Consider the following 14,549-nt stretch of genomic DNA (forward strand, 5'->3'; position numbering starts at 1 on the left):
GGGGCTCCCGGGGCACCGAAGGGTTAAGCGGGGCGGCGGGGCTGCCGCGGCCCCTCCCCGCCGGCGGGGCTGAAGTAGCGCGGCGGCGGCGGAGAGGGGCAGAGCGGAGCGGAGCCGGTGCGGCAGCGCTGCCCGGCCCCGCCGAGCGAAGATGGCGAAGGCGGCGGAGCGGGGCGGTGTGTGGCTGCTGTCCCTGCTGTCCCTGCTCCTGCTGGCCCTGCTGCCGCTGCCCGCCGCCGCCCGGCCGCCCGCCTCCTTCCCCAGCGATGTGAACGGGCACAGCCTCCACCCGCCCTACTTCAACCTGGCCGAGGGCACCCGCATCTCCGCCACCGCCACCTGCGGCGAGGAGGCGGCGGGCGCGGGCAGCCGGCGCGCCGTGGAGGATCTGTACTGCAAGCTGGTGGGGGGCCCGGTGGCCGGGGGGGACCCCAACCAGACCATCCAGGTACGGCCGGGCCGGGCCGGGAGGGCTGGCCGGGCTCCGAGCCCGCTCTGTGTGCGCCCGTCTCGGTGCGGGGCCGGGCGGGCAGGGCCCCGCTCCCCGCGGGGGTCCCACGCATCCCCCGGCGGAGCTGCTCCAGCAGCCGCGGGTGGGTCGGTGCCGGGGCTCAGGGAAGGGTGGTCCCGGGGCATCCCCCGGGATGGGGGCACACACACGTGCTCGGAGTCTCTCCCAGCCTTGCCGGGAGCCGCTCGCATGGAGCGCGGCTCGCTGGGCTCTCTTTTTAAAGTTGCGGGTTCTTTGTGGTTATAAAATCCCGAGCAAACCAGCACCCAGTTTCCCTTTGGTAGTCGTTATGGTAAATGCGATAGTGATTATTTTGATGCGTCTTGAACTGATAATATTTACCTTAACGTGTTTTAATTCTGCCGTTTCCCCGTGCGTTCGGTGGGGCATCGGGATGAGCAGAGGGGATTTTACAAGCGAATGTCAGGTGATTTATTCGGGGGTCCCATTTTAAGCTGCCCAGAGGGAGCTTGCAGCCAGGAACGTAGACGATAAAAGCTGCAGTGCAGTGTAACAGCTATGGCTCCCTTGAAGGGAGGAAAGAACAGCTGTAAAGGGGCTTGTAAAACACCAGGTTTAGTCGCAGGAACGCCAGCCCCAGTGTCCCCCCGAGGGCAAGGCAAGGCGGGCAGAGCAGCTCTGATTTGCAATGCTCCTGCAGCCAGCCATGGAGCCACCAGCTGCTGCTCGGGGATCTGTGCTTGGTGCTCCTGAGCCGCGCTGCCGCTCACCTGTTGCACAGGAGCGGTGGCGTTGTCCCCGTTGGACGGAACAACAAGGACAAGTAAAAGAAATCTGTCATCTTCTCGGACCGAGCCTTTCTCGGCCTTTTAGTAACCTTTGTTACAAGATCATCTCTGAAGCATTTTTCTCATTCTGGCCACATTCTCCTGAGTTAGTGCTGCACCAGGAATTTTCCAGCTGTTGTGTGGTTATGACACGGAATTTTGCTGTGTAGTAGAAATGGTTGAAGATGTCACTGGATGGCAAAAACCTGATGTATTCTCCTGGGAGCTTTGCCACCTTTTAAAGCCATGTTTCGCTTCACTGCACAATAGTGTGGCTCGGAGAAGCTTTGCCTGAAGTCCCAGTAGCAGGAGGCTTACAGGGACCTCGATGCAGTAATTGTGCCTCGAGTAAGGAAGGGTGAAGAAGGAACTGCTGCTCTGTGCACTTGCAAACAAATATGTGAATGATGTCCCAAGGAAAACTGGGAGGATAAGGCTGCTTGGAAAAGCTGCCAAATGTGGGTGTGCATTTATCACTCCACGTGTGTCCATCTGTGCTCTGGCCACCCTGCTAGCCCAGCATGACACGCAGCACTAAGGATGCTGCTGACTGAAATCAACCCTTCAGGCTGTACCAGCTCTGGGGGCAGCCCCAGCGTCCCCCCACTGCCAAAGACAGCTCCTGAGCTGTGGAATTCTGCAGCAACCCCCTCCTGTCCCCTGTGCAGCTCTGGCACAGGGGGGGCTTTGATCTGAGCACTGCTTCCCAGAGCAGCGGGCTTCACTCGGTCTGAAAGCTTTAGAAAATTCCTTTTGTAGTGGCTCCTTTCCATGACCACAGGCAGCACCTAAAAGGGAGGGGAGGAAACAGGAGGCGTCAGAGCAGAGGTCAGAGTTCCCAATTCATCCCCTTTAGGGGTCTTGGCACCACCCGGTGACTAAAGCGAGGAGGGAGGTGGGAGGGAAGTGTTCAATTTGAGCAGACTGAAACAACAATAATGAACTCCACATGCATGTCCTCACTGCCTGTGTGTCCCACCAGCCCGGAGCCCCTTCCCTCCTTCATTCACCTGCTCGTTCCTGCTCGTGTGTGATGTGCTGTGGCATAAGGAGCTGTCATCCAGGAATACTGGAAAAATGCCACTTGGGATCCTGCAAGAGACATCCACACGCTGTGCTGGTGAAGGGACATTTGCTTGGTTAAAGATCTGGAATAAACATTAATACAGTCGTCTAATAAATTTGTTGAGTCAATTCTCCATTTTCTGCTGATTTAATTTGACATTATAGACGGTTTCAGAAAAGGGAGTTCAGTGACTTTTAAATGTGATGGTCTTAAAATGTCAATAATCATTAAGTTTTCTGAAGTAAACTGCCTTTAAGACACTTGCAGTGGTTTTGGCACAGTTTGTGGGAAGGCTGTAAACCTTTTCAAGGAGTTTCCTCTGCTTTATTCAGGGCTTTTTGGCAGAAGACTGCATTTCCAACTGTGGGGGGCTTTTCAGTCTGGAAGGATGTGAGGCACAGCAGCGCTGAGGTGTGCTGAAAGGGACTTGCCTTGGAGGTTTGTTTCCTTTGTCGAATTCACTCCTCAGTGTGGAGTGCCTTAATGATAATGTCTTGAGGATAAGGCAGAAGAGAGATCATAGGGGTTTTTTTTTGTTTAAGCGTTACTGGAGGTGCTGTCTTCCAAGACAAGTCTACAAAGGCACAGCTGTGTGCTCACCTTCCCCATCCCACCCGTGTGCCTGGGGCTGTTCCAGAACCAGCAGGGAAGGTGCACTGCTCCTCAGGGTGGGGCAGGGCTGTAGGTTATTACTTCAGATCAGGATTGTAGCCATGAGGCACGTTACTGCCATTAATTAAAGCAATTATAGACCTCAGAATTTAAGAACCTACACCAAATTTGACTGCTTTCAAGGCAGTGCTGCCTGTGCCTCCCTCAGAAGCCTGTTCTCACCCCAGCCCTGAGCCATCCTTGCCTGAGCAGTGTGGGCACTATCAGAGCTCTGGCCCTCTCACTCTTCCAGGTGATAACAGATGAAATCTGAAGCTGTTTCATCCCTGAATGTCTCAGAATTAAGTGGCATTCTTTTTCACACGCTGGGGTGTCAGTGACCATTTGTGCTGGTGCCTCTTTATCCCGTGTCCTGTCTCTGGTGGGTGGCAGAAGAAATCTGTCACCAGCGCTCTCCATGCTGCAGGTGACATTGGTGCTGTACCTCAGTGTGTCTTCTGTGTTTGCATCCATGCTAGTGTTGGATTTCATTGGTTTAACTGTGTTTGGAACAAGTTGCTGCCCACAGAGAAGACACATGGTGAGACAGCACCTGCCCAACTCTGTGTGAGCAGCTGGTCTGCAGGGACAGCCCTGGGAGCAGCTTGCAAGCAGGTACTTTGTCTCAAACAGTACTTTTTACACATTTCTTGTCCTTTTTATCTCATCCCCAGCAGCCCCATGCTCCCCGTGGCTTTCTGATAAATCAGGTGAGGGGAGCTGGTGCTGGGTCATGGCAGGGCCAGATAAACTGGGACAAAGCCACCTGTGTCCCCTGAGAGAGGTGCCAGCAGGGTGCCCAGTTGGTATTTACACTCAGGGGAAACTTCAAAGTTCCCACTGCCCTGGGCAGGATCAGGCCTTGCAGGTCTCTGGGAGCTGCCCCTCATTCAAACCTCCTCCTTATCTCTCCCTCTTTGCAGTTTGCTCTGATAGTGGCAGTTTTATGCTCTCTGAGCTGCCCTGCAACTCCTTGCACAGCTGAAGTTCTTTTTGACCATTCCTTTGTAGTGTCCACACCTCTACTGCTCTGGCAACCTGCAGTGCCTGCTAAGCCTGCAGCTCACAATTGCTCTTTAATTAAAATCCTCTTGCTGATGTCAGAGCTTCCCTGTAGAGAACCTGACACAATGTGCAGGAGACTGAGTTGCTCTAAAACACAAAAAGCTGGAAATGATTCTGGTCAGGTTTATGTTTGGCTCTAATGAAACAACTAATGAGCAACTGGTGCATCAGAGAGGCTAATCACACTTTGAACAGCAAACCTGGGTCAGCTGCTGATGTGTTCCCAGCCCCGTAGGCTGCCCAGGGAGGGACAACAGCAATGTTATAAATCCGGAGCAGCTGATCCTAATTTTTACTCCCCTCTTGCTTACTCAGCTTGAGTTGACTGTCCCCCATCAATGTGAAGTCTGGGTTCAAAATGGTTTTTACATCTGTGGCAAGAATTTAAACTATGAAAGTACCTTTTTTTTTTGTTATTTATCCCTGTTTTGTAACCTTGCCTGACTTTCCCCCCACACCTCAGTGTTGTGCAGCAGAATTTTCCACACAACCTGTTGCACCGGTTCCCATTAAAGGTTTGAGCTTGAAGAGTTGGGTCAGTTTTATCTGGTCTGCTCTCCCTGCTGCTCAAAGCGTGTCCAAACCAGCCTTGTGACCTCTCTGTGCACCGAGTGCTCCCTGCATGTATGTCAGGGTTACCTGGAAGGTTTCAGCTCCCCTTTTCTTTGGCCTTGGGCTTGCCCATCTCTATTTTCACATCTCTAGAGGAGTTAATTTTAAAGTGTTCTTGTTCGGGATAACTTGTATTGCATAATTGTCCGCAACTAACAAAACGTGTGGTAGAGGGGAATAATGCTGTGAAATCTGCTTCTCCAGAATTTGGAGCATCTGGAAAATCACATACTCTGCAGTGGCCTTGTCTTGCCTCAGCCCTGGTAGGGGCAGGAAGGGGATTGCCTGTCTTGAGCTCTTGTACCTGGTGTGACATTAACGCTGGCTGCAGCTGGACAGGCAAGGGCAGCATTCCTGCCTGGGGATGGCTGTGCCTTTAAAAGGAAAGCTGCCTGTAACTGCAGCTCCCTTCCAGGCTGTTCTAGCAGCAATTCAAGTGACACAACAGTGGCTCCACAGGACAATTTGCCAGTTTTCAGGGTGCTTTGCAGGTCTCTTTGAGCATGGGCCGCATTCATTTGTCCATTAATGAGAGAGAAAGAATTGCCCCTAACAGTTCAGGTCTTTGTCTGATCCTGCTCAGGAGGTGCTGGTAAAGTTGTGGGGTTGTTTTCTCTGGCAGCGTGTCCATGGAGCTGACAAAGCCACCCGGGCCACAAAAGCAGGCAGAGAAGTGGTGGCAGTCCCTGGCCAGCTGACAGCTGGGGCTGTCCCTTTCTGGCCTTGCATTGCAGCATCAGCAGCAAAAGGAACTTGGCTGCGAGACTGAGCTTGAAAATGCAGCTGAAAGAGCTGTATTGTGGAATGAATAGGTGGGCAAGAAACAGATTGCAGGGAGCTGGGCAGAGGAGCTGCCAGTTTGAGTCCACAGAAATGACGGAATGGGGTGGGTGTGAGTGGCAGCCTCAGCACAGGAGCTGCTGACCGTGGAGTTTGAGCCACTGCTCTCCATTGCTGTGCAGCTTCTCCCTCAGATGCTCCTGGTGACCAGTCCTTTGGGTCTGGGATCCTTTGTCCATCTTCACTGCATATCTGACATTTAGAAGGGATGCTGCTCTGAGCAGCCCAGATTCTACACTGGGTGGTTGTGGGGGTTTTGAGCCTTTTCATGTATCTTTTTGCACCCACACTTTAAATTGGTGCAAACAAAACTTTCTGTATCTTGATTTGCACTAGCAGGCTGTATTTTCTGAATTTAATGAAACTGTATTTTCTGAATTGCTGCGATACCTGACTGCTCTGTACCACATTTCTGGCCAGAGTTAAATGTTGTTTTTGTACTTTCTGCCAGGGCCAGTACTGTGACATCTGCTCCTCTGCAAACAGCAACAAAGCCCACCCCATCACAAATGCCATCGATGGGACAGAGCGCTGGTGGCAGAGCCCCCCTCTTTCCCGGGGGCTGGAGTTCAACCAGGTCAACGTCACTCTGGACCTTGGACAGGTAACACAAATCCTTTGTTCATTATGTTGTAGGCTGTACTGCTGAGGAACTGCTTCTCTGCTTCTGAAATCCCTTACTGGAGCTCACTGGAGGTGTGGAACAAAATCCACTCATTTAATGGCAGGGCAGGAGGCTTTGGTTAAAATAGGGAAGGGAAAACCTCTTGCCTGTTTGTAATATTAACTACATTGTGCCCTTTGTTGTTACTATTTAGACCTTCCCTAAAAGTTGAGTCATTTGTGGAAACTCATCAGGTTATGTAGGTGCCATTCCCCTTAGAGGGTACCTGCCTCTCAAAGGGAGGCACTTAGCAGGGCCTCACCCCAAAATGGGAAAATACAGCCCTGAGAAATTCAAGGCTCTAAAGCTTTTAATTGGTATGTTTACAACTCTTTAAAAAACAGCAAGTCCCTGCTGAAGATCTTCCTGTAAAAGACAAAGGATGGCAATGGATGTTTGGTCTCTAATGGTGGCAAGTCAGAGGGAATTGCCATTTTTAATAGCAGAGCTGCCAGCCCCCTCTCTGCTGCCTCCTCTGCTGCTCCTGTTCATCTGCAGAATGCAGAAATGGTGTGTTCTCTCCGAGTTCCCCCAGCAGCAGAGATGTCCTGGCTGGAGCTGTGGGGGCAGGACGGCGTTGTAAGCTCGGAGAGCAGTGGGATGTGTGCCTTCCCTGTGGTGTGGAGCTGCTGGATTGGGGAACTCCTCAGTCCTTGGGACAGGGGATGTGTGAGGTCTCTGCTCCCTGGCAGCCTGAGCCCTTGTCATTCAGGGCTGGGGACATTTGCTCTGTTAGGCTTCAACATTTGAGCAGGGATCTACTGAAGTGTCCCCATGAACAGGCAGGAACAGGCTCTCACCTCCCAGGGGATGCTTCCCCAAGCTCTGCTGTGAGTCCTGCAGCCCCAAAGGCCAAGTTTTGGGACCTCCATGGCTGGGAAGTCTGTGGGATGGGGCAGTTTTGGAGCTGTGGACAGCTCACCTCTCCCCTAGGAAACCTGTTTGTTGTGATTGCTCAGCAGCCTCCTGGGGGCTTAGTCACAGCTCCTTTGGGAGTTTGCTTTGTTTTGCAGGGATTTTGAGATTTTTTTTGGATACCAAAAATTTGCAATAACTTCACAGGTAGATCTTTCACTCTCTCTACTAGAGTAAAGGCTCATTTGCCACTGCCATTTGCAAGGTGCCTGACTCCAAATTTGCATCCATAGATGGCCAGTCTGTATTGATGATGATCCCCTTCAGTTAGATGCCTCAACCACACACTTTAGTCCCCAGGACTGGCTCTGCTCCGCTTCCTGCCTTGCTGTAGCACTCATTTGGAGTCTGCCAAACACCCTTCATAAATTTATTCTCTCCATGAGTGCCAGCTGTCTCAAGCTGTGCTGTACCAGCAGCAGTGAAATATCTGCTACTGCCCAGGGCACGAGATCTGAGTGGGCAAAGCCTCCCGGGAGCTGAGCCCTCCCCAGCGTGGGTGGCATCTGCTGTGTCACCCAGAAACATCCCAGCTGGCAGGGATGTGCTGCTGGCTGGATGGCTTTGCACTCGCTCCCCCTGTGACCAGCCTGCATGTGGCTGTTCTGTCCCTGCTCCTCTGCAGAGGGGTTTTCAAAGGGCAGCTTTCCTCCAGAGCTTCTCCTCCTCTCTGTCATTCCCCCTGGCAGCCAGGCTTCCCAAATTCCTCAGATCCCAGTGAAAACTGCACAGGTAGAACACTCTCCTAGGCATGTCTGACAGCAGGGCTTTTTTTGGCTGGCAAACAAGGCCTCTCCTTGCTCTGTGCATCAATCTAGAGAGCTCTTGGACCAATTAAGGTTTAATTTTAAGGGCCTCACAGCCACTAAAAGCTTTTGTCCCTGTGGGGGCTCACGAGTGGCCGGAGTGCTGATGGCACTGGGGGCACACAGGGCTGGCACAGGGGGTTGTGGTGTTAGCCCCTTCCTTTGCTGCTGTGCTTCCCTGCTGGCTCCATCCCTCTCCAGCTTAATTACCAGCTGGAATCAGGTTTCTCCAGCATTTGGCGAGGCTGTGGCAATTGGGAGAGGGTCAGTTAATTAAGCAGCCTCTTACTCTTTGCTTTTTGCTGGCTGGGAGCTTGCTCTCCTCACAGGGGTGTTAAAGTCCTGTGGGAAGGAGAGAAGGAGGAATATTCACAGCCAGCAAATAAGTTGCAGAATGGCTCGGGCTGGCCACCCAGCTGGTGTGAGGATATGAAACACTCTCCTGATGTCACAGTGCCAGCAGCAGCCTAATCTCAGTGGCTCCATCAGCAAGGTGCATCAGGGCTCCCACCATGGCTTGGGAAGGGGCTGTGGCCAGTGATGCCGGGGAGTTGGATGGGAATTGCTCCTGCTGGTACCTTGTCTGTTCCTGCCTCCTTGGGGAGGAGTGAATTTTCTTTTCAGAATTGGTGTGGGAGAAAGGAGGAAAATTGTGTGTGCAGGAGGAGGAAAAGTCACTTGAAGGTTTCCATGTCAGACCCAGATCTGAGCACCAGAAATATGGCAAACAGCTGCAGGGAGGGGAGATAAATGGATTTTAGGAGATGCTGAAGTGTATGGGAGGGGATTTTTTTTTTCTTGCTGTTTATCATGACCTTGTGCTTATTATATTTAGCATAAGTGGCTGTGCTGCTGCATGAATTTGGTGTAAAATACATCATGGCACCATATGAAGCACAGCTCAGGTTTTGGAGAGTAGAACTGAGGGTGCTGAGAGTACACAGCTGTCACTGGACTATCTGGATTTGTCAAAATCCCAAAAAGTGGCTGTCCTACCTGGCTTGGAGGGCAAAGGTCCATGCTGTGGTGGAGGCTCCTAAATCTGCTGTGCTGCTGCTCTGCTCCAGGCTCTTTGCTGTCCTGCCTGGAGCCTCCAGGCCAGCTGGGAATGGGAATGTGCCTCTGCTGCAGAGGGACAGGACACCGTGACTCACAGCCACCATGGGAATTGTCCCCTGTGATCCTGCAGTGATTAAGTGCCACAGTGGGTGGAGGGGGAGGAAGGGGTGTGATGGAACATTTTTTTTTTTTTTTTTTTTCCCCCAAAAATGTCGTTTGAGTCAGAGCTGACAAGGTTTAAGGAAACATGAATGGCTGGCTCCCTGCCAGAGCCTGACATCTTCCTTGCATGAAGGTGAACCCAGGCCAGCCCTTCCTTGAGATGTTTATGGCTCGTTGGTGCTTGATGATAAACTCTGGGGGAGGAATGCTTGCAGTCATGCGAGAGCAGGAGCTTCGTGCCAGTGCTTGCTCGAGGTTAATTACTGCAGTGAGAGGGTGGCTGGGTAGCAGCCCCCATCTCCTCCTGCCTCATCTGCTGGCCCTGCTGACACCAGAGAACAGCAGGATTTCAGACTGAAGCTTTGCAGAGAGTTTGGGTTGATACCCCAAAGGTATTTAGTTGGGCAGTGCCTGATAGCATCACTGACATCACTTCTGCTGGGGAGAGAAGAGAAGCCTCCTCCTTTGGAGACCTCCAGAACTCCTTGAAATGCAGCTCCCTTTGGGCTTAGAAGGAGGAAAAGAAGAAGTTGCATCCATTGGTAGTTCACAGAGATGGAAATGAAATGAGGGGAATTGTGAGCCACGCTCTGGGGCCAGTGCCAAGTGGGTTTTGTAGTCATTGGGATGTCTCAGCAAGGGAGTGGAGTGATAACTTTTGAGGTGTTTTGAGAAGCACCTCTTGAGTTTTCTAGTAACTGCAGTGGGATCTGCCAAAGCTGCTGCATTTTCTGGCCTCTGAACTAATTAACCTGTGCTTGCCAGGCTCTCCCAGCTCCAGAGTAAAGATGTTGGTACCCAAAACACACGAGGTGCTTCAGCCCTTGGCAACAGGCTGCTGGTCTTTCAGTGTGAAACTTGGCTCTAAAGGAGCTGGGTGTTTTTCCTGTGGTGGATTTTCAGGACATAAACCTGCTTTTTCCCCCTTTTGCACTGCAAATGTGGCCCCTCTGGACCAGCTTTGCACAATGGTTTGATGTGCAGGTGTAGCCAAATGCCTGATTTGCGTGAACAGCTCAATCCTTGTGGTGTGAACTGTATTCTTGTTAATGAGTATTAAATTCTTACTCATCTTTGGTAGATCTGGACTGAGATAGAGCTGGCCTAATGCTAAAGCAACACCACTGGTCCAGAGCATGGTACCTTGTGTGTAAAATCACTGACATTTTCTTCCACTTCAGTTTATCACCTCCCATTTGTTTTCATTTAATTGAAATAGTAGTGGGAGCTGCTGGTGGAGGTCTTCAGGAGCCCTTTGTGAAAGGCAGCTAGAAGGAAATCCCTGCAAACCGATGGGCTTGAGGCTCACCTCCCTGTTCCCAGCAAAAGCTCTACACGTGAAGATGAATCTGATGTTTATTCTCCGGCTTAATGAATTGAAAAAATCCCTCTTGAGGGAGTTAACTCAGGAAATCCCAATAGAGCACTCAGGGTTCTCATGAATAAAGATGGTGCCCTAGAGGCTGCTTTCCCTAGGCTTGATGTGGGATAGGGGTGATGGTCATCCAAGCATTTTCAGCTGAAAACTGTTTAAATTTCTCCCGTTTTTCACCTTCATTTCTGTTGCTTGGGAGCCTCTGGGTGATGAAGCTGCTGCTGACATTTCCCTCGAGGGCACTCTTGTTCATTCTTGCTGTACATAGGGAGAAAGTTGAAGTCTCTTTTTTCCATTCCTTGCTGGGCATGTCTCCTGCAGCATTTTCCCCAGCACTCATCCCTGAAAAATGCACACTGTCCATTTCTCTTGGGGCCACAGGCTGCCTTACCTGCCTGGTGTTTTTCATGGAGCATTGCAAGAATGCGGGAGGATTTAAGATTTTTTTTTTTTGTACATGGTTTTTACTTTTCTTAACTTCTCTTACTGCTGAGGAAGAACTATTTGGTAATTACTCCTACTTGGTCCTCACTGTGCTGGGGCACCACTGTGGGAAAGGGGTAGGAGAGCTTAGTGACATTTATTGTGAGCTTTTGCACCTTAAATAAAGGGCTGGGGCGTAAAATCTCTAACAAAGACGTTCTTTCTCCAAATTGTTCTCTGGCTGTTGGAGCAAAAGCGGCATTAAAAATAAAGCACATTAAGTAGGCTGAGCAGAAATATTTTTTACTTTCAACAGCTGAGCCCGTGGTTTCTTCTCCTTTGTAGAGTCCTCTCCAATTGCAATAAAATCCTTCAAAAGTAGATCAAGATCTTTGTTTATAGGCTTCAGAACTGTAGCTCCCTGATCTGAGATGGTCTGTGGCTCACATTTAACTGAGAGTGTTCAGTGCTGCTGTCCTTGGCCATGGATGTGGAGTGGAAGCAGGCTGTACATTTGCAGTGCTTCTTCTGGGAAAGGCAGAAAAGGTGTGACTGGGAGCTGGCACCGAGCCCAAGTGGATGGGTCTTCTCTCCCAATTTATTTAGCATTTTATTGTTTAAATTAACTTAGCTGTGAAGTCTCTTCTGTTTCTTCAAAGCTGCAGCTCCCCTGACCTGGACCAACAGCTATTGAATTTTTTTTCTTTTTTCGTGCTGATAAAGTGTGATTTTTGCTTTCACTTAGCACAGAAAGGTCGAGAAGGGCCATCTGCCAACTCCCACCAGATTCCTGGCTCCGAGGGCTGTGTGGGAGCTGCTCAGGTGAGCAGGAAGGGAGTGTCTGGTTGTTAATCAAGTGGGGATCTGTCTCCTCTGGCAGCAAGAGCAGACCCATCCTCTCCTTTTCAAACAGCCTTGCCAAACTGGATGCCAAGCTCCAGAGCAGCCAAGGCTGAAACTTCTTTCCTCTTTGCTGCTGCTGTTAAAGGAAAAGATGTGTAGGTAAATCATGGGTGACACATGGATTTTAATTGTATGTTATGTTTATGCAAGTCATGAAGTAGTACTGCTTAAAATCAGTCTTCCAGGGCTGCAGTGAGTAGAGTAGAAAGGATTTCAGTTGTGACATCTGAATCCCAAAAGACCTGCCCTGGCTGTGAGCACAGGGGAGCAGGAGGCTCCGGGCAGGTCACTCAGTGTCGTGGCACCTTTTGTGGCCTCCAGGAGTTTGTTTCTGCCTGTTCTTTGCATCTCCTACAAATGACCCTTGTGCTTCAACAGCTTAATCTTCCCAGAGGCTGTGCTTGCTCTGCCTAGACCTGAACCAGGTGTTAAAATAAGCCTCAGCCCCAGAACAGCTCCAGGTAATGACTGATGAAAGGATAATTGCTGGTTCTAAGAAATGCATGCAAGATTTCCACTCTAGCTTCTCCCTAGGTGTTGTTGCCTATTTATAACGCTGGTGTGATGAGAAACAAAGAGGCTGACACTGAGGTCTCCTGCCGTGGAGCTTCTTATTTCCTCCAGCCTGTCCCTTCTTCTCAGCTCCCTGGGATTCTTCACAGATTGGCCTCGGGAGGTGTGGGCTGGGGAGAGGTCAGGCTGGAGCAGGGAGGCTTTAGCTTGTGATGAATAGCTGGAAGGCAAGCCTGACAATTTTTCTGCTCTCCTGGAAAGTGTCTGCTTGGCTGGGCTGGAAAACAAGAGGTGCCTTGACTGGGGAGTGTGTGGGTCCGTGTGCTCCGGGGTCAGCTCTGCCGGGCCGTGCCTGGCTGCACCAGGCCAGCTCAAACAGAGCAGGGCTGCCTGCCTCAGGCCCCTGCTGGTGCCCTTTTCCTCCCTCAGAGATCTTACTGGGAGTTTTTGGGATGGTCACCATTGCCAGAGAAAGCAGAGAGGTTCACAGCTCTGACACAGACCATGCTGGCGTCCCATTAAGTGGTTTAGCATTTTCTGTGCTTTGGCATGTCCCACCTGCAGAATGGGAATACTGCATTTTATCTCCATTTTCTCTGCAGGAGCCTGTGTAGCACCAGACCAATGTGTTGCAGAAGGGAATGATTCCTTGAGTCAGGCTCTTGGCTTGGCTCTGTGCAGCCCCTTCTCCTGTGTCTGTCACTTTTCCAGCAGGGAGAGCATCCCTCAGCCCTGTGAGTGCCCATCTGTCCGTGTGTCCTGCACACACCCCCGAGGGCTGAAGCTGCTGGAGCCTCACTGCCAGCCCTGCCCTGTGTGTAGGACTGAGACAGGCTCATCCTGTGGCATTCACAGCCAGTTTAGTTCTTGTTGCTCGTCCTGGTCGGGAGGAGAAGCCCCTCAAGTGAGCTCTTCCTGGGGCACAGCTCCAGGAGCTGTCCTTGCCCTCTGCAGCTCCAGCACTGCTATGTCCTGGCTCAGATCCACAGGGCTGCCAGGGAGGATGCTAAATACACTCTTGATCATCTGCCTAGTCAGCTTTTCTGCTCTTTCAAGCCTGTTCTAGCCCCCTGCACCTTTCTTTTGATGCTCTACCAAGCCTGGCTCAGCCCTGCATTCATCTCTGCCTTATCCTTTTATTATAGTCATAAATGTGGGCCTTCGGGCTGTGCCCAGCCTTGATCCTCAGTTGTTTCCTGTTTTCTGGAATCAGTGCTCTTCAAATTCCAGACTTCCCCTCCTATGTGTAGTGCCAAGCAGTGCAATAAATAGTTCACTGCTTCCTGTTTGATGGAAGTAAAAACGGAGATCAGTAGGAGGACACAGGGGGAAGGTGCATGCCCGGTGTGCTGGGGTTTGAGAGCAGACTCCAGATCAGTGGCAGTTAATTAGGGAAATGTGACCTGTTCTCACAGACCTGTAACTGAGGTTTTGCTTCTGGAGGCATCCTGGAGGTTAGAGAGGAGAGATGGGAGCAGGGATGAGCCGCACTGGGACACACAGGGAGGAAGAGGACAAAGCCCTGAGAGTGACACATGGATGACTCTGCACAAGGCAAGGACTGAGCTGTGGTTTGGGACTTCTTTGGTCATCAGAGACTCTTGACAAGAATGAGAGGAATGACATTTTGATCCCCACAGAAGGACTTGCCAAGCATAACCATAAAAACGCCTTTGTTAGCGTGAGGTCACTGCTAATGGAAGGTGGGTCTGGAGGCTGCCAGCTCCTCTTTGAGCAGTGTAGGAAGCCACAGTGCCCGTTTCCTCCAGGCACCCAGCCTGGCCCCAGGGCTTGGCAAGGCAGCCAGACAGAGGCAGGGGGAGGATGAGCAGGCATGGGGCCGGCAGGAGTCCTGCTGGGACTTGTCAGTCAGAGCTCCTGGAGAGCAGTGTTGGGATGGTAGTTTGACATTCTTGTCCTTCCCTCTGTCAAACAACAAAACATTCATGGGAGGTGATGTGGCACAAAGTGCTGTGCCCCCTGTTCCCAGCCATGTACATCCACCTGGAGAATTTGGGTTCAGCAGCAGGGCTAAACCAGCTGAGCTCCTCTGTTGGGTTACCTGGAATTTACAACAGCTTCCCTTAGAAGTTGCCTTTATCCTGGAAGATTTGCATATCAGTGATGGCTTTTTCCATGAAGCTGTGTGCTGTAAACTGTGTCTTTGATGGAGCAGATTTCCTGGCAAAGCTTGTG

General features: G+C 51.3%; 1 protein-coding gene across 2 annotated transcripts in view; it reads left to right on the forward strand.

Moving 5' to 3' along the window:
• Nucleotides 1-48: 48 nt before the first annotated feature.
• LAMA5 (laminin subunit alpha 5) overlaps nt 49-14,549 on the forward strand; it is an 84,880-nt gene continuing 70,379 nt past the window's right edge. For both annotated transcript variants that reach the window (XM_030288688.4, XM_072917164.1), the window contains exons 1-2: nt 49-448; nt 5,985-6,137. In XM_030288688.4, coding sequence (XP_030144548.4) covers nt 152-448; nt 5,985-6,137 — 450 coding nt within the window. In that variant the 5' untranslated portion in view covers nt 49-151. The remainder of the gene's footprint in view (nt 449-5,984; nt 6,138-14,549) is intronic.

The sequence above is a fragment of the Taeniopygia guttata genome, chromosome 20 (assembly GCF_048771995.1).
Source record: "Taeniopygia guttata chromosome 20, bTaeGut7.mat, whole genome shotgun sequence".
Lineage (NCBI taxonomy): Eukaryota > Metazoa > Chordata > Aves > Passeriformes > Estrildidae > Taeniopygia > Taeniopygia guttata.